This window comes from Zosterops lateralis, assembly GCF_965231275.1.
Source record: "Zosterops lateralis genome assembly, chromosome: Z".
Classification (NCBI taxonomy): domain Eukaryota; kingdom Metazoa; phylum Chordata; class Aves; order Passeriformes; family Zosteropidae; genus Zosterops; species Zosterops lateralis.
Genome location: NC_139800.1, coordinates 65,424,977 through 65,451,684, shown reverse-complemented (window position 1 = coordinate 65,451,684; position 26,708 = coordinate 65,424,977). Strand labels below are relative to the sequence as shown.

General features: G+C 39.4%; 1 protein-coding gene across 4 annotated transcripts in view; it reads right to left on the bottom strand.

The window, feature by feature from the left end:
* Window positions 1-26,708, bottom strand: part of MCC (MCC regulator of WNT signaling pathway) — a 207,448-nt gene that overhangs the window by 42,979 nt on the left and 137,761 nt on the right. For all 4 annotated transcript variants that reach the window (XM_083884575.1, XM_083884576.1, XM_083884577.1 and 1 more), the window contains 4 exons: window positions 21,447-21,589; window positions 14,396-14,532; window positions 10,352-10,515; window positions 4,223-4,429 (listed from right to left, as the gene is read on the bottom strand). In XM_083884575.1, coding sequence (XP_083740701.1) covers window positions 4,223-4,429; window positions 10,352-10,515; window positions 14,396-14,532; window positions 21,447-21,589 — 651 coding nt within the window. The remainder of the gene's footprint in view (window positions 1-4,222; window positions 4,430-10,351; window positions 10,516-14,395; window positions 14,533-21,446; window positions 21,590-26,708) is intronic.

The following is a 26,708-nucleotide window of genomic DNA, read 5'->3' as shown; positions in this document are numbered from 1 at the left end:
GCTGCTCTGAGTGGTGAGGGTCCTTCCCAGCAAAAAAAAAACCACCTTACCTTTCATTCAATTCCAGTGCTGACCATGTACAGCCAGGTAATTTTCAGCCTCTCTTATATCATGAGCACCAGAGCAAACAAAGTCTCAGTTCCTACGTATTGTCTGTTGTAATTGACTGAGTACAGTAAGGAAACCTTTCTTGGTATCTATAAGGTCAATTTAATATTGAGTATCCGCATGCAAGCTTGGAAACAGAAGTAAAACTCTACTTTGTTGATACCCAAGAGAAGATGCTGCTGCATAAGCAAATACCATGCAAGTGAAAGATGTAGAGAATGGAAACAGCTTTGAGCTGGTATCTCAGGTTTCTGGTGCTCACCAAGGGACGAAGGAGACAGAACAGCTCCAGGGTCACTTTAAGCTGTGCAAGCAGATAATAATCTCTAAGGGCCCATAATGTAACAGTGTTCTCCAGCAACCTAGAACAATACCTTCAGATCCCAACAGGAATGACTACAAAACAGAGTCCAGCAGATCCTGCCAGCTTTGTGTCATCTGAGAACAGTGTGGGCCCAAGAACACCTCCAAGACCAAGGATCTGAGTCCTGCTGTACCAGGGGTAGGTTTCAACTGTCCACAAGAACCACATATTTTGGGAGAGCTCTCTGCTCAAATCAAAGCTGTCTGGAGTAGGAAATGTGGGCAGCTGATGGGATCACACATAAAATGCTAATTTTCTACTACTCCACAGATTATGTTTTCATTAGGATTGTAGTTGAAGACAGCTAATGAAGTGTTTTTGTTCTGGTCAGTTTGGTGATTTCAGTTGAGTTTGGAGCTAGTACAGAACAACCTTTACAACCAGAAGCTTCGGATTAACTGAACAAGTTGGCATATGGCTCATGCAGAGACCAGACTTAACAGACTTCCAGAGCTGGAACTGCCTTTTTGTTTCAGATGTAGTTCTTCAGAACAGCCTCAGGGAAGTCTGAATGCCACCCACAGCCACTGCTTTTTATGCCAACCAGCTCCTTAAGACTGTGCTGAGGTACCACTCATCTGGCAACTTTCACTGGCAGTAATTAAAAACCCCATATTTTTACTTGGCAGTCAAGATGGAGTTTATACGCTGTTTCACTGCTGCTCATCTGAATCCTTTGCCAAATACAAGGGCTTTTGTGTAAGAACACAAATATTATTTATTCTTCTACTACTTAAGCCTGTTTCTCTGTATAGCAGTTGTAAATAGTGCTGACCTGATTACAGTCTTATTCTCATGTAATAATAATATTAATCCCACAGACTGGTACAGAAGTTCCCCACCATCTGTATACTGGATTCAGGATTATGGTCAGCTATGTGTCAGTGGTTTCTAGGGAACTGACCAGCCTGGACCTAAATAGATTTTATTTTTAATATAGTAAAATAATACAGAGGTAAAATAAACCTCTGCATTATGAAATTAGCTGTTACAACCTACAGAAGTAAGCAATTACCTCACTCGCTAGTGGTCTGTGAGAAACAAAGTCTGAATGTATGCTGTTTCTTAGCTACTGTCCCAGAGAGCAGCTCAATCTGTTAACTGAGCACAGTAAATAAATTAATTTAATTAAATTACATCTCCAACAAGCCTGAGAAAAAGGTACTGAAAGCACTCTGCTTGATTACAGGCGCTGGTCTGAAGGAACAGACCTATTGATCTGGTCAACTTCAAGCTTGTCCTCTTCACCCAATTTAATTTGAGGACAACAATTAAATTTTAGTTGGATCTCCTTTCCCACTCTCCAGGGAAATGATTTGAAGTGACTCTTGAGTTCAGGTAGCATATAGAACATATTTCATAGGTCAAAGAAAACATTTATTTTGTTGCCATTATGGACATGAAGCTACATTAAAAATGCAAATACGGTGCCCAGTGCAACAATTACGTCGTGTGCAAATAGGGTCATATGTCACAAACTAACCTCCCTGGTGAGGGCAATAAATCAGTTGTTCTGAATGATAAGGATGATATTAATTACCAGATTTCATTAAAGTCCTCTGTAGTTGCAAACAACTGAAACAAACTGATGACCTTAATTCTCCATCCATCCAGAGATGCTTCCATAATAAAGAACTTGAAATGCTGGCAGCCAGACAAAACATAGCAGAGTCATGAAAAAGTGCTAAGGCTGGCTCTAGAATTAATGCAGCTGTGTTAACCTGGCTTTTTCTGCTTTCCTTCAGATACGATCCTAATGTAATGACCCCAGTTTTAACAGGTATCTTTACATAGTCATATATTTCATTATACAAACATAATTGTAATATTTTAAAGCTCAATTTAGAAAGTAGTTAGTAGCCTTACTCCTTACTGTTTGTTCAGAACCACAATCTTCTTGAGTCTTGGACACCTCACACTCTAACTTCTAGCCTCAGATAGCCACAACTGGTTTGTATTAGTCTGTTCTTGCTCCAGTTTTGTCCCTGAGTTTAGAGAGCCATTACTCCCCTTATTATTTTCTTTCTCTAGCATTTGTAGGGAGATAACAAATCAAGAAATTGTTTTGCCATGCTGAACACGACAAGTCCCTTCTCCACAGACAATGCCAATTTCTCTGACCATTGTCCACATAATTTTTTGCCAATTTGAACTGCACCTTTACATACATAAGAGATAAGAATGAGATATAACATTCCAGATCAGATCTCACCCCTCTTTATACAGTTTTTCCAATCTCTACTGAAAATAGCTTCTCTGGTACCTCACAGGACTGAATTTGCCACTGTGGCTCAGCCATACTTATCCCTGAGGGTACACCACCAATTCCTTCCCCTTTGCTGTTTCTCAGCTGAGGAGCTCCTTGAAGTCAGCATAAATTCTTGTTAGCATTCTTTCAAGCCCCTTAACTTGCATGCTGCACTTCTCAAAACAGGAATCCTTTTGTAAGCTCAAGGCCACCTATCTTTCTACTGTTTGATACCTCCATATTGATCTGTATCACCAAGAGTGTCAATACCTGCATTTGTGTAAGCAAATTTCTCAAGCACACACTTCAACTCTCTGCCTGTGTTGATGTCTACCCTCTCAGTTTGGCAACAACCCAGCCAGTCCATAAATGTTACTGCTGTAGCTCAAGGGGTAGTATTGCCTCCACTTAAAAAAAAAAAAAAAAAAAAAAAAAGTCACTATCAGTTCAAAAGTTTCAGGACTGAAAAGAACCTATGGTTCTTTTGAGAACAAAGACAAAAAATTACAAAGGAAAAGTTAAACTGGTCTTGCTTTATATGATACAAGATTACTATTCTTGCCTCATCACACGTGCCTTTTTAGTGTTAGGAGAAGGCAGGGAGTTTTGAAAAGGTAATTTGTGGCTTCATATCTGGAGATTACAAATCTCACATGATGCAGGTTCATGCTATAATGGCACAGTCACTGCAGAACAATCTTGGTTTAGAACAGCAAGAAAAGCTGATCTGCTGCCAATAGGTAAAGAGTAATACTTGCAAGAATTTACCATGATATAGTGGTCTGAGCTGACATTCAGACTGAACACAGACTTGAAACTGCCTGTTTTGAAAACAAAAATACTTCATATCTAGCCAAAACTGCAAAAAATTACCAGGTTAACAAAAGTTAACAAATTTTAAAAATAACCGAGATTGAGGTCATATTCTCTTGGACCTTTCATCTTTTTTGTGAACAAATTTTTCCCCCCTTTTTTTTAACTCCACACAAAGCACAAAGCCTTTATCTGGCGTTAAAGCATCATAAAATATATACAGGGAAGCAGGAAATGGCTGAAACTACTCATTGTTCAGTATGAGAATTATTACCCACTGACAGAAGAAGTTCTTCTCTTTTTCTTTCTTCTAATCACAAATTGATTCCCATCAAAAACAAAGAAATATTTGTCATTTACAGGAAAAATAGCCTTGTAGCAAAATTCTCTAGATTAAATGTCTGCTTTCTTTATATTCAAGTTACATATGCTTCCCTGACAATGAGCATTAGTTTTTCTGTTAACACATGATTTCTGAAATCAGGCTCTTGTGCACGCTGGTTACTTTTTGCACACTCTCTTTCAATTATGTTCAGTTCTTTCCCAGTTTTGTCATTTGTATAGCCCAGCTTTGAAAACAACAACCCCTACAGCCAGCACAGGAACTGAGATTAAAGAGAAGCCTGTTCTGGTGACAAAACTGCATAGGTTGGAGGAAGAAGAAGGTATCATCTATGCAGCAGCCTTACCCTTCTACGCAGCCTGTCCCTCTCCTCACGGACAGCATTCATGGTGGCCTTGGTCCTGTTAAGCTCCTCTTCTTTGCTGCACAACATGGCTGTGAGGCTCTCATTCTCTTCCCGCAGACCAGCCAGCTCCTTCTCCCACCGAGACCTCTCCTCAGAGAGGTTTGGATAAAGGTCACGTCCCAGCACACCCTCGATCTCCTCTACGGTCTGCAAAAACACAGTCATCAATGAACAGAAAGGGGCAAAGACAACTGAGCAGGACTAATGGGTAGATGGAACAGAAATGTGTGTTAACAGGCAACTCTACACACTTATATATACACTCCCAGCCCCTCAACACCACTAATTTCCTTATTTTGTTTGCTAAGTAATACCAAGCAAAATTATTACTTATTTTGACAGTTTCATTAAATTTCCATTTTTTAAAATTCCATTTTAAATGACCATTTCATGAAAACATTTCATACTGACAAACACCAAAGCAGGCAAATACATGCAAATAAAACATGTCACCTGTGAATGACAGCAATCTCCTGGTAGTTTGATCTCAGAATACTTTAGAACAAATTAATGACTCCTCATCATGGATGAGCACTGTACTTACTGATTCCCTGTTAAGTAACAGGCAGAAATGAGCAGTCTGTGAACGTGTACAGCATGGGCCTTTTTTATTGCCACAAAAGCCCAATGAAAAGAGTGGGAGAGAATTAAAAGAGGGCTCTTCTTTCCCATGTCCCTGAGTACGTCCTTTCCTTGAGGTGACAGCAAAATGTAAGAAAGTACTCTGGCCTTGGCTAGGCTTACAGGGGATGTAATAGCCTTTCTAGTACCTAAAAAAAGGCTGGGTTTCTCTGGGACACAATGCCATCCAGCACTTACTGTCCCACCTCTGTGCTCAGAGCTATGCCTTGTAGACACCGTTCAGTTCGAAGGACATTCAGGAACTTCCAATGGGAGAAACTGAACTATGAGCACCCACCACCAGCAAGGGAATATTGGCATGCCTGAGCTGACTGTCAGGCTGGCCACTAAAATGCTGAAACAAAGCATAACAGCTTGTCAGGGAACCACCTGCAGTTTAGAATCTACTACCTGTATACTGCACATATGTACTACCTGCATGCTGTGCCTGTACTCCAGGTTGTGACAGGTTAACATAGTTTGGTTTTTTTTGGTTAATGGAATATCGGTCGGTCCCCCTATGGCAGGGGGAGCTGGCCCGAGGTTTGACCCTGACCCTGGGTCCTTTCCCCCAGCAGGGGAGGGGAACCTGCAGCTGCTCCAGGCTGGGCCTCCCGGATGGGACCGAGGGGTGGGGGCAGCAGCCTTCCATCACCCGTCTGCTCTCAGATCTGTCGGCTGGAGTTTTCTTCCCTCATCCTTGGAAAATCCTGGCAGCTGCCCCGACTGCCCCGCAGAGAGCACAGTCACCCATCTGCAAGAATGTTAACTCTTTCCTGACACAGACTGAGACTTTTAAAAGTTAGCTCTTCCCAGAGAGAGACGAAAAGACAGAAAGAACACAGAGAAGACTCAGCATAACAGTCAGATGGAGAGAGTGAGTAAAAGACTAATCGAGAAAGGATAGAGTTGCCTGCTGGCTGGACTTCCTTGTTTGAGCTAAAGAAATGAACTCTGTAAGTAGATTATCCTTTAAATCATGGGAAAAATATGCATTTGGGGGAAAGATTTGTAGATTTTTGAGCAAAGGTGTTTGTGACAGATTGAGTAATACTGCATTGGAATCTGTGATTCTTGTGGTCCCGTGAGATGCTCGGACAGAGAGAGAGAGAGATGAGAAGCTCCTGCACCAGTGAAAGAAGTGAGAAGACATCTCTGTTTCTTGAGGTGAAGAATCCTTTGCCTTTGAAGTTGCTCATTTTTAAAAGGTGCCACCCCAGACACCTGAGTTTCCAATTACCCATAGGCAGCGTGGGAAACTGCTAATGCAAGGAGACCACATGGAAACAGGTTTCCCCAGGTGGCTGTTTCTGTGAGAGTTCCAACCCACAAGAAAACTGTTCTAGGTTGTCAGTGGGGTAATTCCATGGTAAATTAAGAGGCTCTTCTCCTAAAGAATTCATGAAAGATTATATTTAAATGGTGAAACTGACTGAAAATCACAGGTTTTGTCTCTATGTTGTTTGTAGAAAATGAACACTTGTGGCGGGAAGAGGAGGGTTTTGAAGGTTTCAATTTTTTTCTTTTTTTTCTCTTTTTCCTCAGTGTGTGTTAATAAACTATCTGTTTACCTTAAACTGGGGCCTGTTTTGCCTTTTTCTCCCAAATCCTATCTCCCAGAGGCAAAAAGTGCAGACACTCAAACCACTACACTGAATTTGGCAAAATAAAAATTCAGTGAATGTGAAACCACTACATATGTCTAACTATGGAAGATACCTGCAACAAGCAAAACCACTTCAAATGTTGCCCATAAGCTTTTGAATCTCTCTGAAAGCAGTGTGTATAAAATGATGGGATGAAACATGGAAAATAAAAGAATAAAGCACTGGCAATGCAGAAAGTTTCATTTCATTGGCTAATCCAAAAAGTCATAGCTAAAACCTATACTTTTACATCTAAAATGGAAGGTAACTGAGGAACCAAGGTTAATAATAATCTACTTAGTTATACTCAAAAGAACATTTATATCCTGATGAGTCCTTTCCAATTCAGCATATTCTATGAATCTATGATTCTATATATTACTGAATATTTACTGCTTTATTTCTTTAAATTGGGAGGGACCAAAAGAATCAACTAGAGTACAGCTGAAAATGACAAATCTAGCTGGAAACACAACTTTTTTTTTTCCCTGCAAGAAATCTTCCCAGTGTTTTCAGCACTGTCTGACTTTGAGGTATCAATGAAATTTCATTATTTGTTCAGTTTATCCTTTTGAATCGTATTTCATGTCTCTCTTAAAACTGCAATACATTTAGATCCACAATTATGAGACTCTTATTGACAGAGTATCAGAATATCTACACCGTAATTCTGCTTCCAGATTTGGCAGGAACTGAAATTACTTTCCTGAAAAAGCAGAGGCTTGCATCATCTCTGTGAGATGAAAGAAGCTGCAAGTCTCCCTTGTATTAGCTTCACTAGGACCCATAGGTCTCAAATTATGACCAGGTAAATTATTTCAGCAGAGCATGAGGAAGAGTTCAAGTGCTGAATAAGCACATGATAGTTAATATCACTATGTAAAGAGAAGCTCTGTAATAGCAGGATCATTCTCTCTTGATATGCCGCCTTTTTTATTTTAAATGGTGCCTCTTTGTTTCTGATTTCTCCTTTCCCTTCTTCCCCCCACAACCCCCTAGAACTTCCCCTGCTATTTTCTCATCCCTCTAATGGAAAGTTCTGCTGCTCCCTCCTTCCTCCTTATTCCCCATGCTCCAGTGTTGCTGTTTTCCCAACCCCCTCCCCTTCCTAGGCCACTGCTTGTCAGAGCACTACCACTACAGCACTTCTCTGCTGTCCAGTATGCTACCAACCATCCTCCATGGAAAATAAAACATAAACACTGTATACAGATATAGCTATATAAAATAAGGTTGATTAGTGTTCCTCAAAGCAGCATTACAGAGCAGTTTTATCTGATGTGTTGCTGCACAGGAGATAATTCAGGAGTATGGGATTGAATTACAATGTTGTGTTCTGAGCACAGGGCAGCAGGATGTCATATCATAGTAATTCTAGTCTTGTCGCTGACACTTCGCCAGTGCTCTCTGCCTTATTGTCTTTACAAAAAGTGTTGTGTTACAGATGTGGTATCAGATTAAATTAGCAAGTATCAGGTTTAAAAGACACTCAAGCAGTACTTCTTCACATGGTGTAACCCAATGGCAGAATTTATTCCTAACAGAATTTAGGGAGGCCAAAAATTTAGACAGGTCCAAAAACACAATAGATAGAAACAAAGAAGAAAATTCCACCCGTAACAATTAAACACAGAGACATCATCTTTGGTTCAAGTCCCTACAGACCCACTTTGCTGCAAGCATCTCTGAAGGAAGGAAAAGAATATACTATGCATGTCATTTTTGATGCTGTCTTTCCATTAGCATCTGCCACTAGGCAGATGGACTTTTGGTCCGACCCAGTACAGCTGTTCTGGTGTTCTAAATGTTTCATGCTTGGAAATTTTACAGCTTTTTTAATCAGCAAAATTTTGGTGGTTAGATGTCTTACTGACATGCTTTCCAAAATAATCAGAGAGTTAAGCAGACTTGTGTGGAAATCTTCTTAAATCCTTTTCTTAAAGTATGATTTTGTAACTGTTCAGTTTGTAAGACAATCTGATAAATTTAATTTCAAGATCTTTTCAGTTTTTGTGGCACAGAAACAACTGAGTTACCTAGGATGACATAATTTGTATTAAAGAAGCAAAAGAAAATTCAGCAGCAACTGCAATAAAAGGAAGCTAGAGAAATTTAACCACCAAAGCTGAAGGATTTAAAACACATAAACACATTAGTCTGTCGGTGAAGAAGAAAGTGAATAGCCAAGGCAAAAGGTAGTCAGAACACTTCAGGCTTCCATTCACAATTTCATCCACTTTAAAGTTCTCTCCATTTTTTCTCTGAGGAAACAGGAAAGCAGAAATTACCTGCACCCAGGGGTGCAATGGTGGAGAGGGTCTCTTTGTGTAGGTTTTGCTCTATTAAACACATCTCACTTTAGATATCTCTGTGGGCCCCTCTAGCCCCTCTCTAAGCTGATCTCTACTTATTTCCCAGAATCCACAGTCTCTCTTTTGGTGAACAGTGACTTCTGAAAACAGTTAACATTAAAACCTCCAAACAATACTTGGCAACATTCAAAGTATTGATCCTAATCCTCTGAGACATTCAAATAAACTGCTTTCATACTGATCCCAAGAGATCAGAAGTCAAACATACACACAACATTAATTTTTTTTATATTTTGTTATATTCCTCAGGCACCACCAAGGACAGAAGGAACTTTTCCCAGTATGAGGACAACAGCTTGTCAAAGCCATCTAGAATGGTCACAGACTCTTCACTTCGAAAGCAAATTGTCAGTACAAATTTTCATGTAAAAATGAGTCACTGATACCCTTCCACCTGACACAAAAAGCTTGTTTATATATTCCCCTGAATATAGGAAGAATCTCTGTGGCTCTCTTGTTTTCAGGTTCTGAACTGCAGTGCCTTTTGTTACATGTGCCAGCAAATATCCCTCTCCTTCTTCTGTTACATTCACAATAAATGCAACACATACAGATATCACTTGAATTATTTGTTCCTGAGGATGACTTATCTCATTTGAACTAATGCAGAACCAATGCTTAGTGTTAAATTAGCTTTTGCTGTGGTTTAGGAATGGTGTTTCCCAATTTAGCACTCCCACTGAAACAACTCCAACCCATGTCCTGCTCACTCACTCCCCAGTCCCCTGTGGAGGGAAGGACAGGGAAATCAGAGGCACAAAAGGCAAAGATCAGGGGCTGCGATAAGAACAGTTTACTGGAAACAGCAATGAGGTAGGAAAATAAACAGTAACAGCAAAAAAACTAAGAGACTGTACAAGAAATGGGCAATTTGCACATGAGCTCTCACCCCCAAGAAGACATGATCAGGAAGGGACCCCTTCACTCCCTCCTGGAAAATGAGGGATACAGGATAACCTGGCCATGCCCCTCCTGACTACTGCAAAAATTAACCCAGTACTGGCTGGAACCAGGACAGCTTTATATTTTAAGGTAGCCAATCACAACTTAGCCAACCACAAACACACACAGTGTGTTTTCAGTCACTGGTCAATGATTACCTGTAGGACCTTGGACAGGTGACAGCTTGTTTGCTGGATAAGCAAAATTGCTTAAGAAAGTAAATTACTGTTGAGTATCCCCTTTTCTCTTATCTTTGAAATGAGCATAAAACAAATACATTCCTGATTTGAGGTCCAAAGTAGCTCCTCTTGGACCCTGGAAGGTGTAGAACAGGTGTGTTACTACTTACCAAACACACACTGTGAACTTGAGTTGACTCCTGTGAAGTACTTTTAACACCTTTGGAAGCAAAGTGTGATTACTACAGAAGTGATCAGGTGTCTCAGGCAATGAACATGCTGCATTTTACAGCCTAATGTAACCATTACCTTAATGGCTAAATCACAGTGTTCGCTGGCAGTAGTGAGTTGTTCAATATGCCTATCCACTTCTGCCACTGATAAACTGCAGCTGCTTTTCTTCCTCCCACAGACAACATTTTCCAGACCTGTCAGCACTCTCTGCAGTTCTGAATTCAAGTCACTACAGTTATCTAAAAGAAAGCAAGACAAAACAAAACAAACATCGCAACAATTAGTGACTCAGTGAAAAAACAAACTCTTAACCAGGAAGCATCTGCTGCAAACAGCCAGAATGATACTGTTCAAAGAATGTCCTTGCACTCTGTCACTTTTTCCTTGACAACTGATAGGCTTAAATACCATAATCACATCAACTGAAATCATGAGCTACCCCTCATCTGACAAATAACAGACCTACAGCTTATCTGAAGTGTTCCTTCTTTCTTCAAAACTCCCTCTTTTCTGAAGAACATTTTAAGATATTACATGCTTACATTCTGTGACATTTCTTTATGTTGTTCTTCAGGCCATTCAAGGTCTATTACCCTGATTTAATTAATGTCATACATTTGTCTCTGTAAACACAATATTTTTCTGTCTGGTACATTCAGGGATGTTATGACTTGATAGTTTTTAGAGGAATTTTTGTGGTTGTACTTAGGTACTGCCTGATTTTAAAAAATCATGGTGTTTACAGAAATGACCCCTACCAACTACCTTAGAGCCCATGTTTTATCTTATTAGCTACTCCTTCAAAAAAACTGAAGAATTTTCAGGGATCATACTACAACCATATTACCAGCTTATACAACAATGCTATTTTAATTAAAGTATCACAGAGAATTACTTTCCTTCCTGTCTTTAGGCAAACCTCTTCTAGCGCCCACTGCTATAGCATCCTCCACTTATGTGAAAACAAGTGGGTCTCTCTACCTTGCTAGCTCACTCCATAAACTATTTTTATTTCTCTTAGGTTCACCTCTGGTGACAAACAATGGGAGTTCCTGTGGCAGAATTCACCCTTGCACGGTCTCCTGGATGTACCAGTCAGTTTTTCTAGCTTGCTAGGTAGGAGTCTGCAGCAGCTACCCACAGCAGAGCACACAAGAGATGCACTATGAGGTGGCAGCGCACCCATAGCTTCTCTATCCCGCTAAAAACAGAGGCAGGCATTCTTGGTGGAGGATGATTCCTGTACTGCTACTGCAAGTGCTTCACCACAGTCAAAACTTTGTGGTAGTCTCATAGCTGCGGTTCTTGCAGGGCAGTAAAGCAGCGTGACACTGAACTGGGTCTGAATTTTAACAGATACAAGTCACCAGATTGTTGCAGACTGCCTTAAAACCTCCCTGTGCAAGGGAAGGCTGAGAGCTGCTGAATGAAGGAATGAGAGGAACAGAAAGTAAAAACTGCAAATTCATTAATCTAACTCCACAGCCTAAGAGACATAAACACAAACCTACCGCTGACCAAAAAGAAGAGTTTAGAATGATGCTACAGCATTGCATGAAAATTTTGAATGGACAATATATAAAAGTTTTTTCTGGGAAGTCATTTCGCTAATTCCCAATTAGCAGCCACCAATGTGTTATAGTAATACAGATGGGTGGCTGCTGTATAGTAAAAAAGCCCTTCATAATAATACCACCACTCACAAGCAGGATATAGCAAACAGGATGCTTACTTGTAAAAACTTTGTGTTTCGTTTTCTTGAATTTGCTTTTTTCCATAAAATCTTATGTAATAAACATTTTGTACATTTAAACAACCTTCACAGGACTTTGTCTGCTGGGATTTGTTCCAACAGTGACATTTCTCCCATAAAATAAATAGTTTACAATGTGAAAACCTCACTTCTGACAGAAATTACAGCCCAATTACGAGCTCTGCAAGACATATTGGAGAGCATTCACAGTTCTTAGCTGTAGGTGTTTTACTACCTGTAGCAACAGAGCAGCTGATCCACATGCATTAGTGTGTCATGAAGTATTACTGGTTTTACTAAGTCACTGATTAGGGGCAGTCACTCCATAAGGGTAGTAAGCAAGTCAGGCACATGGGTTATTAGAGCATGATTTTTTATCCTTATACACCTATATCTAGAATGATTTAAAATTATACATATTCCTGTATCTATATTTGTGTCTGTAATTTGTTTTCACAGGAATATGGAAACAACATCCATAAAGGATAGAGTCTACAGATAGAAGGAAAATACAGAAGAAACACAGGAATTCCTAGAGATAATGTTCTTATTTGTTTATTGTTATCTGTGAGCCCTACCCTTAAGGGAAGGGAGCACCCAAGATTTGCAGATGCTTGGTCAAAGGAATGATGAAAGTCAGAGGGTCCACAAAAGCTCACAAGTACATACTTGGTATGGAAACGGGGTCAGGTTAGGCCCTGACCTACAATATAAGCACAGTGTTACTATAAGTGTCACTTTTGGATGAAGCGGAAAAGGGAAGAAAGAGGAGAGAGAAAGAGAAGAAGAGAGAAGATCACGAGTCCTGGCTCTGGCATAATTCAGCTGTTCCAGGTGCTGGGTTGCACATACAAAGCAAGCACCCTGGGCTTCGTGGAGGTACCTGTTTATAGGTAAGTTTTCCCCACTCTGGAGATAACTTTCTCCCTTTCTATGTAAATTAGTTATCGTGGGCACTCTGTCCTTTCAGACCTTTCTAGGAATGGCTGGGAGGACTTCTAGAGTTTTAGGTGGTCTGGAATCTCCTCTACAGCACATGCCTTCTTCTTGGCCTCATCCCTGTGCTTGCTGTGTGCTGTGTTGTGTTCATGTCCTGGTGCCAAATAAGGACACTTGTCTCTGAAGAGTGCTGCCTGTACCTCTGCATGGCTCCCTTCTCCAGCCATATCCTGTTTCTTCTCAGAATGTGTTATTACTAACAATCCTTGGCTATTAGTACCAACAATCCAACAAGCTCTGCTTCCAGAGCTATCTCTTGGCTTTTGAGATAGACACATCATTCCTCTTATCTTCTAGGTTTCTATGTTGTATGTGATCTACTGCCATGTTTTTCATTGTTAGAACAAACTTTAACAGATAACTTGCTGTTTAGGTCCACAAACCCTGGTTCAGCTCTGCTTCATGAAGACAAAATAAATCCTGAAAAAGCAAATTAGTTTCTTTTTTTTTTTCTTGGTAAGAAGAAAATTAAGGAAGAAAAAATTGTCATATTAGAATCTGTTCAAATAGAAACTTGAACATAAGCACTAGCTTTTTAAAGTAAAAAATTATTTTTTCTGTAACTTTAAAAACCTCTATTTAATATTTTGAATTCCCTAGGTCAGATACTTCACAGTCTCATTATTACTAATACTTTTGTATGAATGTTTCTAGAAATTGTAGACATTTATTGTAGACAAAATACAAATGTGCTGTAGCAGGTCTTGCACTTGATAAATAATACAGTATAGAAAACAGGAATAGAAGAATTTTCTGAAGAAAATTCTGGAAATATGTCATAGTGAGGATTATAGCAGAATTCTGCTAGAAGGTCTGCTTTTGGGGAAATGGAGGCTCAAGGGCGACCTTACTGCTCTCTACAAGTGAGAGAAGGATGCAGTCAGGTGAGAGTCGGACTCTTCTCCCAAGTAACAAGTGATCAGATAAGAGCAAACAGCCTCAAGATGCACCAAGGGAGGTTTACATTGGATATCAGGAAAAACATGTTCATGGACAGGGTTGTAAAGTGTTGGACTAGACTGCCTAGGAGGTGTGTGGAGTCATCATGCCTGAAACCGTTTAAAAACTGTGTGGATATGGGACTTGAGGACATGGTTTAATGGTGAACATGCTGGTAGTGCTGGGTTGATGGCTGGACTCAACGATCTCAGAGATTTTTTCCAAATTTAATGATTCTACAATTCTACAATCAAGGCACAGAGATTACGTCACCTCTAAGTTCACAGTCACGTAGAAGCTTAGCATCAATTGTGACTAATACATCCTACGTTAATTCATTTCCTCACCAAATGCTTGGATTTGTATTTCAAAAGTTATGGTACCTTTCTGCTGTGGAAGCCATCACTTTTACTAAGAACACAACTCACCCACATCTGCAGTGACCACAGTGGACTGGTTCTCTGGCACTGAGACAGAGTTCTGGTCCATGCTGTGCGAGTCTTCGTTAACCTCCTGCTGGCTTTGGCTCAGCTCCGACCTCAGCTCTGAGTACTCATCCTCCTCCCTGGCAGAGAGAGCAAAGGCAGAAATGAAATCCCCTGAGGAAACGTGCATCTTCATGACACTCATTTCAGACCTGTAAGCTGAGCCACAGGATCCAATTCACACATGTGTTTTGTCCAGTCAGTAGAGATGACTTCAAACCCTTCACTGCAAAGTTACTGTGCCATACCCGTAACACCCACTTGCAGCAGTCAGTGCCTGGTATCCATTTCTTTATTTCCAACTTCATTATTTCTCCTGGCCACTGGAGAAGGAAGCAATGGGTGGAATTGAATGCTACCAAGGATGTGTGCAAGGACATAGACTGCTCTGCAGTGACTCTCCAGCTGGTATTTCACACAAATCAGTACAAGGGGCTTTGATCCCAAAGTGAATTAGAAGTAACTGGTTTTGGTCTCTTTCTCAGTTCAAGGATGTCACCATCTCACGTGCAAAGCATGCACATGCATGTACCTGCATATGTGAAACAAAATACTCTTGGAGACAGGTGGGTTTTTCATTTTCTCTTCCCCAAGAGAGAGTGGAACAGTAAGTGAGCATTGCACTAAACTGCTGGAGTTAGTGGAAAAGGAAAAGCCTCAATTACCTAGGTTTTAATTTATTTGTCAAGCTGGTTCAACTAAAATAATTGAGGACACAGAATACTTAGGTAAAGCTAATGAGCTTAAAAAATTAGTGCTTTTCTCTCCTGCCTCCACACAAAGAGTGGAGACAGGAGAGTTCAAAGCACTGGGAAAGAAGATAAGTAAACGAGTATTAACTTGGCTTGAGAACATTTGTAAATATTTTTTCTTTTGATCCATTTGCTGATTTGACTCAGATTTGTTTTTTTTTTTACTTTAAAAGCGACAGTTTTTGCATTAAAGTATCTATTTTAAAACATTGGAAAAACACTAGTTTAGCCAGATGCAAGGCCCCTCTGATAGAAAACAGCCATCATTTTGTTGCACACTAAATCACACGCAGAGATTAATTTTGCTGAAGATTCAGCAGAAAAGCGTGAGAATGGAACCGTCTGGCTTTGGAAACAATGAGAAACAGCAAAGACCTATCAGGGGATCTGCATCTGGTAGGGGTGTCAGTAATGTTAAGTCTGTTATGTGTGTGTGCTACATGGTAATGAGTGTTACTTGCAGGATTCAGCCTGGAGGTGTGTCTCAATTTGTCAGGCAAAACTGCAGACAAGATGGCCCATACATACAGGCATCAATGACAGAAGTGAAGTCTGCTCTCAGAGCTGCAGAGGTGACAACTAATGTACATCTATAAAACTCAAAAAAGGACTTCCAGCTTGCTTGCAAAAGTAGGGCTTCCCAAGATACTGAGAAGTAATTTCTACCATGTTCTTCTAGCCTTAACATTTGCTTCAGTGCAAAGAAAGTGTGACTTCAGCAGAAGCACTCAGTGACTATTATTACTAAACAAAATGCAGGCCACCTAGTTAACATTGAGATTTACATCAAAGAAAGGTCTTGGAGGTACCACACAATACTTGTTTAAGACAGTGTTAGAACTTAATCATGAACAGCAGGAGTCAAAACAGTGTAATGAAGACACAAAAGCATCAGTTAATGTTCCATGAACCAATTTGTTATTAGCCACAAAAAAAGCCACTAGTGATTAGCTGTAGACAAAACAATTACCAAGCATTCAGCTGTAATTTTGCATCTGAAGGTAGCTGATTTTTTTCGTTTATGAAACAATTAGTTCTACATTTTTAAAACGTGAATTACCTCTACAAATGCATAAAATGCTCTACTGGCCCTAAAGCAACGGCACACATAATTATTTCTCATCACTCTTCTTTGGGGTCTTCTTGCACAGATTTTTCTGTTTAAAATACAACAGAGCCTCATCTAGCTAGCACAAGTTCTGGCTTTTTCAATTTAAGCACCCCCACAGTATCGTGGGACAATGAAAAGTACATCATCCAGTAGGACCTTCATCCTTCTGATGACTCAAGTCAGTTTCTTAAATGAACTAATGCTTTTAAAAGCTGACCAGAAAGATCAGAAATCCATTTCTGATAAAGTGGCAGCAAGGGCAATCAGTCCCCCCACCACCAGAGAGCAGACCGGAAACAAACTGTAGGCCAAGAATAAGGGGGAATTCCAGGGCAGATACATCACAGATATAAATTCTGCCTTTAAAACTGATGCTGGCAGTAACAAAAGATACTGTTTGAGACTTTCCTTTCCCTGAAACAGAGGAGATTCCTCCAGCGACACTGGAAATGCAAGGTGCTCCACAGCTGACAATAACCAGCCATTGGACTCCTGCCACACCACCCAGAAGGTGGAGGCATTACTACTTCCTTATTGCTGCCATCAGCAATAGCCTGGTTGTAAAAAGCAGGCATTTCTTCTGTTATGGGCCCTGATGGTCCCACTTGCTGGAAATGTCATGGTGAGTTGGGGGTAATTAAGACCAGATCAAGCCATTCTAGACACAGACGATGGGAGGACTGGAGAAAAAAAAAGCCCTGTGGTTTTCAGTTACCTCTGCACCAATTGCTTTCTTCGTGATCAGGTGCAACCAAGGACCAGAGTGCTGCACAGACACTCAGAAAAACGCCAACAGTCCATAGCTCTGTACTACTGGTGCCAGCAGTTTTTCAAAAATCATTTTACTTAAATAACTATTTCTAAAACCCTCTAAGACCCTCAGACAGAAAACAGAACAGCTGTACATGCACAAAGATTGACTGCACTCTGTGTCCAAACATTGAGGTCCCTCTGAACTAATTCACTGTGAGCAAATGGTGACATGCTCAAGACAGCACTGAAATTTGCCTCTGAGGGCAGGTAGAGATGGGCACTGTGTGCTGAAGCCAACATTATCATATCTACACTGCCATTTGATTAGAATCCAGTATGTGCTAGCTTCCACCTAGCACAGATTTAGAAGACAGAATTAGACCTGCAGGTCACTGTGTAAATGTAACTCTTAAGTGCTATGTGTTCTTTCTTGTGATGCTGTAGTCTCTTTGCTACCCCTCTTTTCCATTAACTTCCAACATTTGCTAAATGTATTTACATTTAGCAAATTTATTATACATTTATTATACATTTATACAAATATTATACATTGCTAATGTGTATCAGATTAAAAGTTGTAAGTCTGAACGAATAACTTTATAGTAATGGGTTATAAGCTTCTTGACGACTGTTTCAAATAATTCTTACCAGGCATCATCATTGAACAGAGAATATTTCTGTCTGGTATTGTTACAGTTGCTTGCTATTTTTAGAGTTGCAGAGATGTACCCAAACAGCCACTGGTTTAGAACTAAAAGCAATTAAAGACCTCTCTTTTCCTTTTCTTGAACCTCGATTTGACATCTAAGAAAAACTGTCAATCACAGTTACAGTGATTGTAACTGAAGTTACAGTTGATTTTGACAACCAAAGAAATGATTAAGAAAAAAGGAGTCAAGTTTGAATTAATCTAAAGCAATAAAGCAAACTAAAAACTTCAGAAATTTTCACCTTACATGTCGACATTATTACATTTTAGTAGTCTGCTGTATAATTTCTAAATCTTTTTTGTGCTTCAGAGTTACTGGGTGTGTCCTTTATATCCAAGTATTTACAATATGACTCTAATTGGGAAGATCCATTTGACTGGTTTTCCCATCTTCTAAGCTGTACACACTGAGAGAGAAAATTGCGTGCACCTTGTCAAAGGACAGAGAACCTTGGCAACAGAGGCTCATCTACTACCACGTGAGTATTTGAGTATTGGAACTCACTTTTTTCACCTTAATATCTCTTTTTGGAAAGGGGATTCCAAACCAGCTGGGCTGTCCAGAGCACCAGCAGCAAGGAGATGAGGCAATTGCAGATGAATGCTGTCTTGCTCCTCCAAGTATGGTGAACTCATTTTCCTCAGGGAATTCTGGAAGAATGCAGAGCAAGAGCTGCAGCTAAATTCATGAGGCCACACACATGGACCCAAGAAATGGCTAGCAAAATCTCAGAAAAATCCTGTAAACTTCTAAAAATATCTGGGTAAGGTTACTGCTACTGGGATCAGCGTATCAGACACACCTGGGAAGAGATACATGCACTGACATGTGACTTAAGCTCTCTCCTTGGCCAGAAAAGCCGTGGCTGCCCCATTCCTTGAAGTATCCAAGGCCAAGCCGGATAGGGCCCTGAACCACCTGGTCTTGTGGAAGGTGTCCCTGCCCAGGGCAGGGGGTTGGAACTAGATGGTCTTTAAAGTCCTTTCAAACCCAAACCATTCCACGATTGTAGAGCTGGCATTACTAAACCATATGATCAAAAGCCATTACACTTCTAAACCCTGACATTGCAAAGATAAAAAACTCTCAACATACACCAAGAAACAGACACAAAAGTTCTCATAATGGAGAATATTAACCAGCTTATACAGCCTGCCAATACTCCTCCTCAAACTGTTGCAACACCTTATTCAGATTTAAGCACAGTGTCTTCCTTACTTTCTGTCCTACATTCTAAGGGTACTGCTGACGTACAAATAAACATAATGCAATTTGAAGAGAAGAGTCAAATACCCTCCATGAAGCACTGGTTTCTTCTAATTCTCTCCCAAGTATTTTTGGGTTTAGGAACAATAAAGAATGCCACAGAGTAGATGTACATGAAGCTACACGTTAGTTTATTTTTACAATCTAAAATAGATATGTGAAAAAACACAAGAGTTGCTGTGTCAGCATTGGGGAAACATTAATCTGCTATGCAATTAATGTAAACTCTGCTTCCAGAAAAACAGCCCGAATTTTGTGACAGCACAAGTAAAGCCTCTGCTCAATACTACCTACAGGTTTCAAAGAGACAAATCAAAACTAAAATCCTCCTGGTTTAGAGGGAAGTACAACTGCTGAGGCCCCAGCAGGGCTGTGCTCCCAAAACACTTTCTCTCAGGACTGCTCTGTTCCAGCTCCCAGACTTAACAGTCCCCAGAGCCAAGGGTGGAGCGCTATGAGTCACACCTGTTCCAGCAAGGACAGCAACTGCACCACCCTTGCTGGTGGTGCACGGACAGCTTCTCAAGAATGACACATTTGGATCCCAGAATGGATTTACAGGAAGTCACAGCAGGAGATACCAGTTTTCCTTCTTTCAGTTGGCTTTACAAACTGTGTGGAATACCTTCAGTTTCCATTTTCAGGGGGAGTATTACACCTCTGTTCCTCAGACAAAAAATTATTGGCCTGCCAAAGAAAATAAGCTATTTCCATCATTAAAGGAAACAAAAAGAACTACTAAATTAACAAACAGTTTTTGTTCTTACTAATAAAATCAAAACAAATAAAACCAGTTGAGGCATTCCAGCTGTCTGAGCAAAACAAGCTCTCATATGATTGAATTAAACTGGAGCAACAGAAGTATGGCACCTATTGCAGCAGTATTGTTTTGATGCCTTTAAAGGCCATAATGCTCCAAAAGGACAGAAAAACTGCATTTTTCATGAGAAGCAACATGAACATCCCATCAGTCTCAGTTCTTACACCTCACATTGCTTTCCATGTAGCAGCTGACTCATTTATGGACATGGTTAAACAGCCAGAGTATCCACCTGATTACAGTACTTCATAAAGGAACACTACTTGGCATTTACTTTGCCAGGAGAATTCCAAACACACCATTTTTATGAATTCTATGTAATATTTTTCTTAAATGTCATAGAGTTTCTCTGTCACTCAAGAAAAAAAATCAGTGCAGCTGTCATGCTTTCTCAGATTTTGCTTTTCAACTACTCTTTTCAAAAGACAAATGGAAAGTTTGTCTGCAGAGGTACCAAGCATAAATCAAGAAGGGAGTCATGGGGATTTTTTTCAGATAATTACTACCAGCATAGAAAATACCTGAAAAAATGTCAACATGTCCATTGCTAGTTATGATCATCTCACAGGCAACACTATTTTTGTTCTTAAATAACATGAACATAGGATTCTAATACCGCTTTAGTAGTGTTAAATATGTATGTGATTATATTCCCTCTTATTTATAGTACACCAAACATTCTTTTTTTGCATACTAATATTTTCATGAAAGATTAATAGAGTACTTGTAACAACATTGCCTTCTTGTAGCAGAAGTATTTACAAGGAAGAAGAAATAAAGCAATTACCAAAAAAGGGCACAGCTAATAGGTAAAGGAAAACTGAAAATTGGCTACATGGCTAGATCACCATGTCAATATTACCCACAAATGCATCAAATCTAACTTGATGTTCTCCAGAAAATCCACAGACTCTGGCATATAGTTGCATCTTTACTAGATAAAGTTTAGGAAGCTCCTTCTGCACTCCAGTCCAACTTTTCTACGTTGAAAATAATATGTAAAATCAAGTGAGGAAAAATGTTTCCATGTAGTCAAATATAAAGTTTATTTTAACACACTAACAACTCAGTGTAATACCGCAAGCTTTGCTGCTGCAGAGCCAGGCAGCAACATGATTTGTACCATTGTGCTTTGTCAAAAATGCCAGCACAAGAAGAGGAAAAACTTACTGAAATCTATTTGAACCATATCTCTCCCAAAACTGATTTCACTTAGGCGATCTACAGGATGCCACAAAATAAATTTAAAATCTGAGGTTCAAGTTGGGTGTCTTCATGTTCCTCTACACATCACTGCTATCACTTATGTGGCACCCTGGCACACTAGAAAAAGGAATATTTAGATGTCACAGTGCATGTTTTGCCAAGCTTTTCAGTTTTGCAAACTGTGGGTTTGCCAGAGAGAAGGTAGCACTTCTTGGGTGCTTGGGATGACACTCTGCAGTGCACACGCCTTAATTATGAGCAGCTATTCAGTATCCATCATGACAAGCCTGAAAGTTGTCATCATATTAGATTACAACTCACACCTTGTCTTACACCAGTCTTGCCCTGTCCCAGAATTCCCAGGATGTGGCTGTACCTTATGGTTGCTCCCTGCAGCCGATCGATTTTCTTGTTGAGCTCAGCGATGATGCTGTGCAGCTCCGTGATCCGCTCCTCGTAGCGCAGCGTTGTTCGCTCCTGCACATCCTCGTGCTCTCTCATCAGGTGGGACTGCTCACACTGCAGCAGAGAAGCAAGGAAACAGAAAGGGTCTTATGGACAACTGCAGGGAGATCGGGTACAAGGCAGGAGTGCACAGCACTGTGGTCTTCCTACTTACCAAACCAGCAAGAGAAAAGGACAGACACAAAACATTGACAGGCACAAGCAGGTAGGTAGTTACAATATTTTAAGAACTGACAAACTATGCAGTGTACTTTTATAATTTGGTTTTTTACTAAAGAGTAGTTGCCATTTCTGCTTGGAAAAAAACCCACTATTTGCAACTTAAAATAGTTATAAATATATAATTTTGGAATCCTAGGATCTTCCCAATGTGGTCTGAATTACAAAAAATCCTATGACAGAAACCACATTATTATAAAGTAATCACACTCTGAGGTTATAACTTCTTCTCTAGTGTAAATACTTGTTTTTACTAATGTTTATAGGTAACAGAGCATATTTTTATTATGGTCATACTCTCCAATAAAATGCTTATGATTGAATTATTAAAGAGCTATATGACTGTTTGTTTTTTATATATATCACAAAATCCTCCTTTTTCCTTCCCACAGTATTTAAATGTAGCCCTCTCTGGCTTACTCTTCAGGCCAGCACACGCTCTATTTCAATTACAGCAAACCATTACAAACCACTGCAATTACAAGCCAGCACTGCATGCTGATTGAAGTTTCGGTTGGTAGTGGCTGGCAAGAGTTTGATTTCTAACATTTTGCTTCTGACGCCCTTCAGTCAAGCCTCCTTGCATTCACACAAAACCGAGTACTACTCTGTCAAACAAAGAAAAGTCACAAGCCACTTCACAGTGTAACACCCACATTCTTAATTCAAGAGTTGCAATCCTAGCATTTCTAAGTAAATGCCCCAGCATTTCTAAGGGCCAAAATTGACTGTAATATTGGAAGTCCTCCAAAACTGCTGAATCAAACCGTGTTTTTTTCAAATCAAGTAAACATTTTATACCAGCTAACTCTCTAAACCCTTTGTACTACAAATAACAATAATATACCCAAAGTAGAAGATGTGCCAGAATTTTCATAATTTGCTCCCATATTTTTGGCCACTTAACATTCACAGCTTGAGAATATCATCTATATAAAAGACTGCTTGAAAATTAAAATTTACAATAAGCTTCAATAACATTTTTATTTTGAGCTTTAAATAAATTTATTCCACAATTTTTAACTTGATGAATATACACACCTAAAAGTAGCCCAGACATCAGAGTACCCTTCCACAGACTACAAGAGAATAGTTTTTAGCTTCAGCTGTAGTAAAACAATCACTTTCACCTACACTAAGAGAAATACATCATATAATCACACTGCAAAGGAGAGGAAAGGAACACATTTCAGAAGACTTACGATGTTTACCTGCTTATGAAACTACATGGTGACAACTGATATGGCTGCACATGTGCATTATGATGACTCTTTATTGGAGGATGATTCTACAGCTTATTCTACAGCACATTTCCACATCTTAACCTTGTATCTTTCTGAAGAACTACCATGGCTTTAAAAGTGCAGAAATAACACAGAGAAAATGTTTCACAAAATCTTTAGAGCAGATTTAGGGGAAATAAAGAGTTGTTTCTTCAGCCTTCCTGAACCTGAATTTCCTCTGACACACATACATGCCCACAGATGCTACCTCAGCATTATCCAGATCAATCTGTTACATGCACTGGTGGCTTTTTTAGCTTTTAAACCAAAGGGATGTTTCAGAGAGAGTGTATAATAATTGTTTCCAGACAATAAATAAAACCATTATCACAACAATTTTTGTCTTTCTAAGCTATGCACTGAAAAGCAGAATTTGTTTATCTTGACTGAAGATATATGGACCTTTGCTAATGGGTCTCAGCCACATTACAACTTGATTTCTGTTTTCTCCAGCCATTTCTCCATCACCATTTTTCAGGATAACATCGTTTGGTGACAGATGTGATTTGTGAATACCCAGCACTCTGGCAATATACAACAGCTTCCCATTTGATTTTTTAAAAGAGCTCTTGAATTATCTCAGGCAAAAGCAACTGGAAAAGGCCGAAAGGAAACCTGTGTAAAAAACAGGCCATGATGCTAAGGACTGCTCTGTCTTGAGGTGGGGAACAGAATTACATCTCCTGAGTTCTGGTCAGCCATGACAAGACTAAAGTGAAAACAGCAAAAGCAACCAAGAATGGAAACACGGTCCAATACAAATCCAAAAATGCAGCAGTGGAAAATTATTCTGGTTATTCAGGACTGCTCTTTATTATGGAATATTAATCTGAAAACTTAAAAAGAAAAAGAAACAAATGCATGTTTTTCTACCCACTTCTGAAGTTTTTCTCTGGCATACTGTGGCCGTTCACCATCCTCCTTAAGTTTCTTTACGCTTTGAGTCTCAGAACAGCAATCTGCCACCAGGCTCTACTTTTTTCCAAGGTGTACACACATGGATCTTAACATTTATTTGCATGTCAGTCACACAGTACCCTTATATCCTATTCTTCATCTTTCTTCCAGCCTCATATTTAAGAGCTCCAGTCTCAAACCCTTAAGAGGTCTAGTTCTCTGAGAAAGCAAACACAGAGATAACCTACTAAGAGGCTGGAAAAGATGAGCAATTAATTGTTGGGGTCAGGAGAGAAGTTTCCAGCACAGTTCTCAATATAAGTTGAGAACTCTTGGTTGCTTCTTGATACAGATGAAAAAGGTTATTTCATTTACAATAAAAATTAACAATGGTTAGAAACACCATTTTCTGATCTCTTGATGCTGGGAAACAACAACAAAGCAAGAAGTGTGTGAGGGAGAAGGATGGTAAGAGAAAACATTTTAATTCAAGCTTATTGTCTGAGTAAATGATTCTATTGCCTACTAATATACACAAATTCCTAGTGAAAGAAACACTAACAGTGTGTTAAATTATGTTAATATTTATGTTAAATTTACAGTGTTCAATCAGAGGGGAAAAAAAGCAAGCAAGCAACCAACCAGAAACAAACCAAACCAAACCAACCAAACAACCAACCAACCAACCAACCAAACAAAAAAAACCCCAAAAAACCAACAAAAAACCCCACAACAAAACAACAAAACAAAACAAAACAAACAAACAAACAAAAAAACCCAAAACAAAACAAAAAACACACAACCTATTAGCAGCAGTGCTCATTAAGAGATGCCCCAGTGCCCCAGGCCCTGCAGAGACAGACACTGGCTGTGGTGTTGTTCATCAAGAATACAAGTCATCACCTGAACAAGCCACAGTGATATAAACCTGTCTAACAGGATTACAGAAGCTAAAAATCTTTGCTCAACTAATACAGTGTTTTAATTTGAGAGGAGTGGCAGATTTAACAGTGGCAATCCATTGATTTAAATTTAGGTATAAAAAGAAGTCTATAGTGCTAAATCCTACATCACAAAAGCATACATGGTCAAAATTAATTGTTCTGTGGTATGTTCTGTGTACACTTAATGTGGAAGATAAATACAAGCACACAGAATTAATCCATGTCAAATAAGGACATCACACTACAGAACAAGTAATTTCAATGTTCATCTGAACACTATGTATTTCTATTTCAAGTTTCTCTGTTAAATGAAAAACTGAAGCTTTCCTGTGAAGTTCATGTGCTCTTACATGTCTACAGAGAATGCTGCTTCTGTTCTTATATGTCTACAGAGTGTTGGTTTTATTCTTACAGTGAAATTCTGCTGCTCCTCCCTATATTCTGAATAATCAACAGGATGGCAAAGAATTATTACTGCAGTAATGAGACTTACTGCTGTGACACAAGATCCAGAACAATAGAGCACATTATTTGTCTAGAGCTTTTTTTAAAATCCAAAATAACAGTGACTAAGCACAAAGAATGAGACAGCAGGAAAATCTTGTCAAAGGAGATGGAATTGTAAGAAAAATATACTAAGTGAATTATCTATTCTTGCTGTACTTGCTGAAACATTCAGCAAGTTATTAAATCACATGCTCAATCACAGAATTGCAGAACTCAATGTCACAGGATGTTGGAAATGCCAAGAATGTAGATGGATTAGAAAGAAGATTATATAAATCCACAGAGAATAGGACTATAGAGGACTATAAAATGTGACGTGGCCTCCTGCTCACAGCTGTTGGCAGAAACGTGGGAGATATGAAGGAGAACAATTCTCTATGTGCATTTCTTATGCTCTCCCTTCAGACTCCCACTGTTTATCACTATCAAAGCCAGGATAGTGTTCCACACAGAGCCAGTAGAAAGCACTACAATTCTCATAATCACAGAAAGATTTTTGGAAGAAGACATTAGTTGTGGTTGACCAGGGTTTTACAGCAAATTTCATTAAAGAGATCACTTTATTGCCAAATTGTACACTGATAAAAATGCAGAGACAAAGAGATCTGTTGTGTTACTGAAATAATAGAAGCATGTAAGGAAATGCTATATCTGGTCTCCACAGGCTGCAGACTTGGAAGTGAGTATGCTACAACAACCACTAAACTAATAATAATGACATCACTTCACAAAATCTTAAGCCCAGACTGTCCAACTAGCTTTCTTCACCATTTGTCATCTATTACTTGAGTTGTGGTTCCTCAAATCACCTCCACTCTGCAAATCACTAATCCTTTCTTCCAAATGCCTCACATGCCTCATGAAATGATGGGAAAGGTATTAGTAAAAATGCGTTTTAAGAGCTATTTGTTCCAGAGAGCATTTAACATGCCAGCTAAAATGAAACATGTGCTGCCTTTGCAAGCACAGTCCAGATGCAGAACAGAGATTTAATACTGACCCACTAGCATCTGAGTATGGTTATGCAGAACCTCAAACACCCATTTATTCATGCCTTCTGAACCTCTGATTCACATTAGGCAGAAGCTGTAGAGGAAAGAATAATGAATGAAACTCTGTGGAGTGAGAAGTTAAAAAAATTATGTTAAGTGGCACATGTACTTGGAAGTGATGCAGTTAGAAAAAGAAGACAAGGTGCAGTGGTTTCACCAGTGTACATCTCAGTACTTAAACACTGCCAACACATTGATTATTTAAGTTGTGTTTGTTTAATGATTTGAACTCCTTAAAAAAGATCTGTATTTTATTTAATACATACTAAAT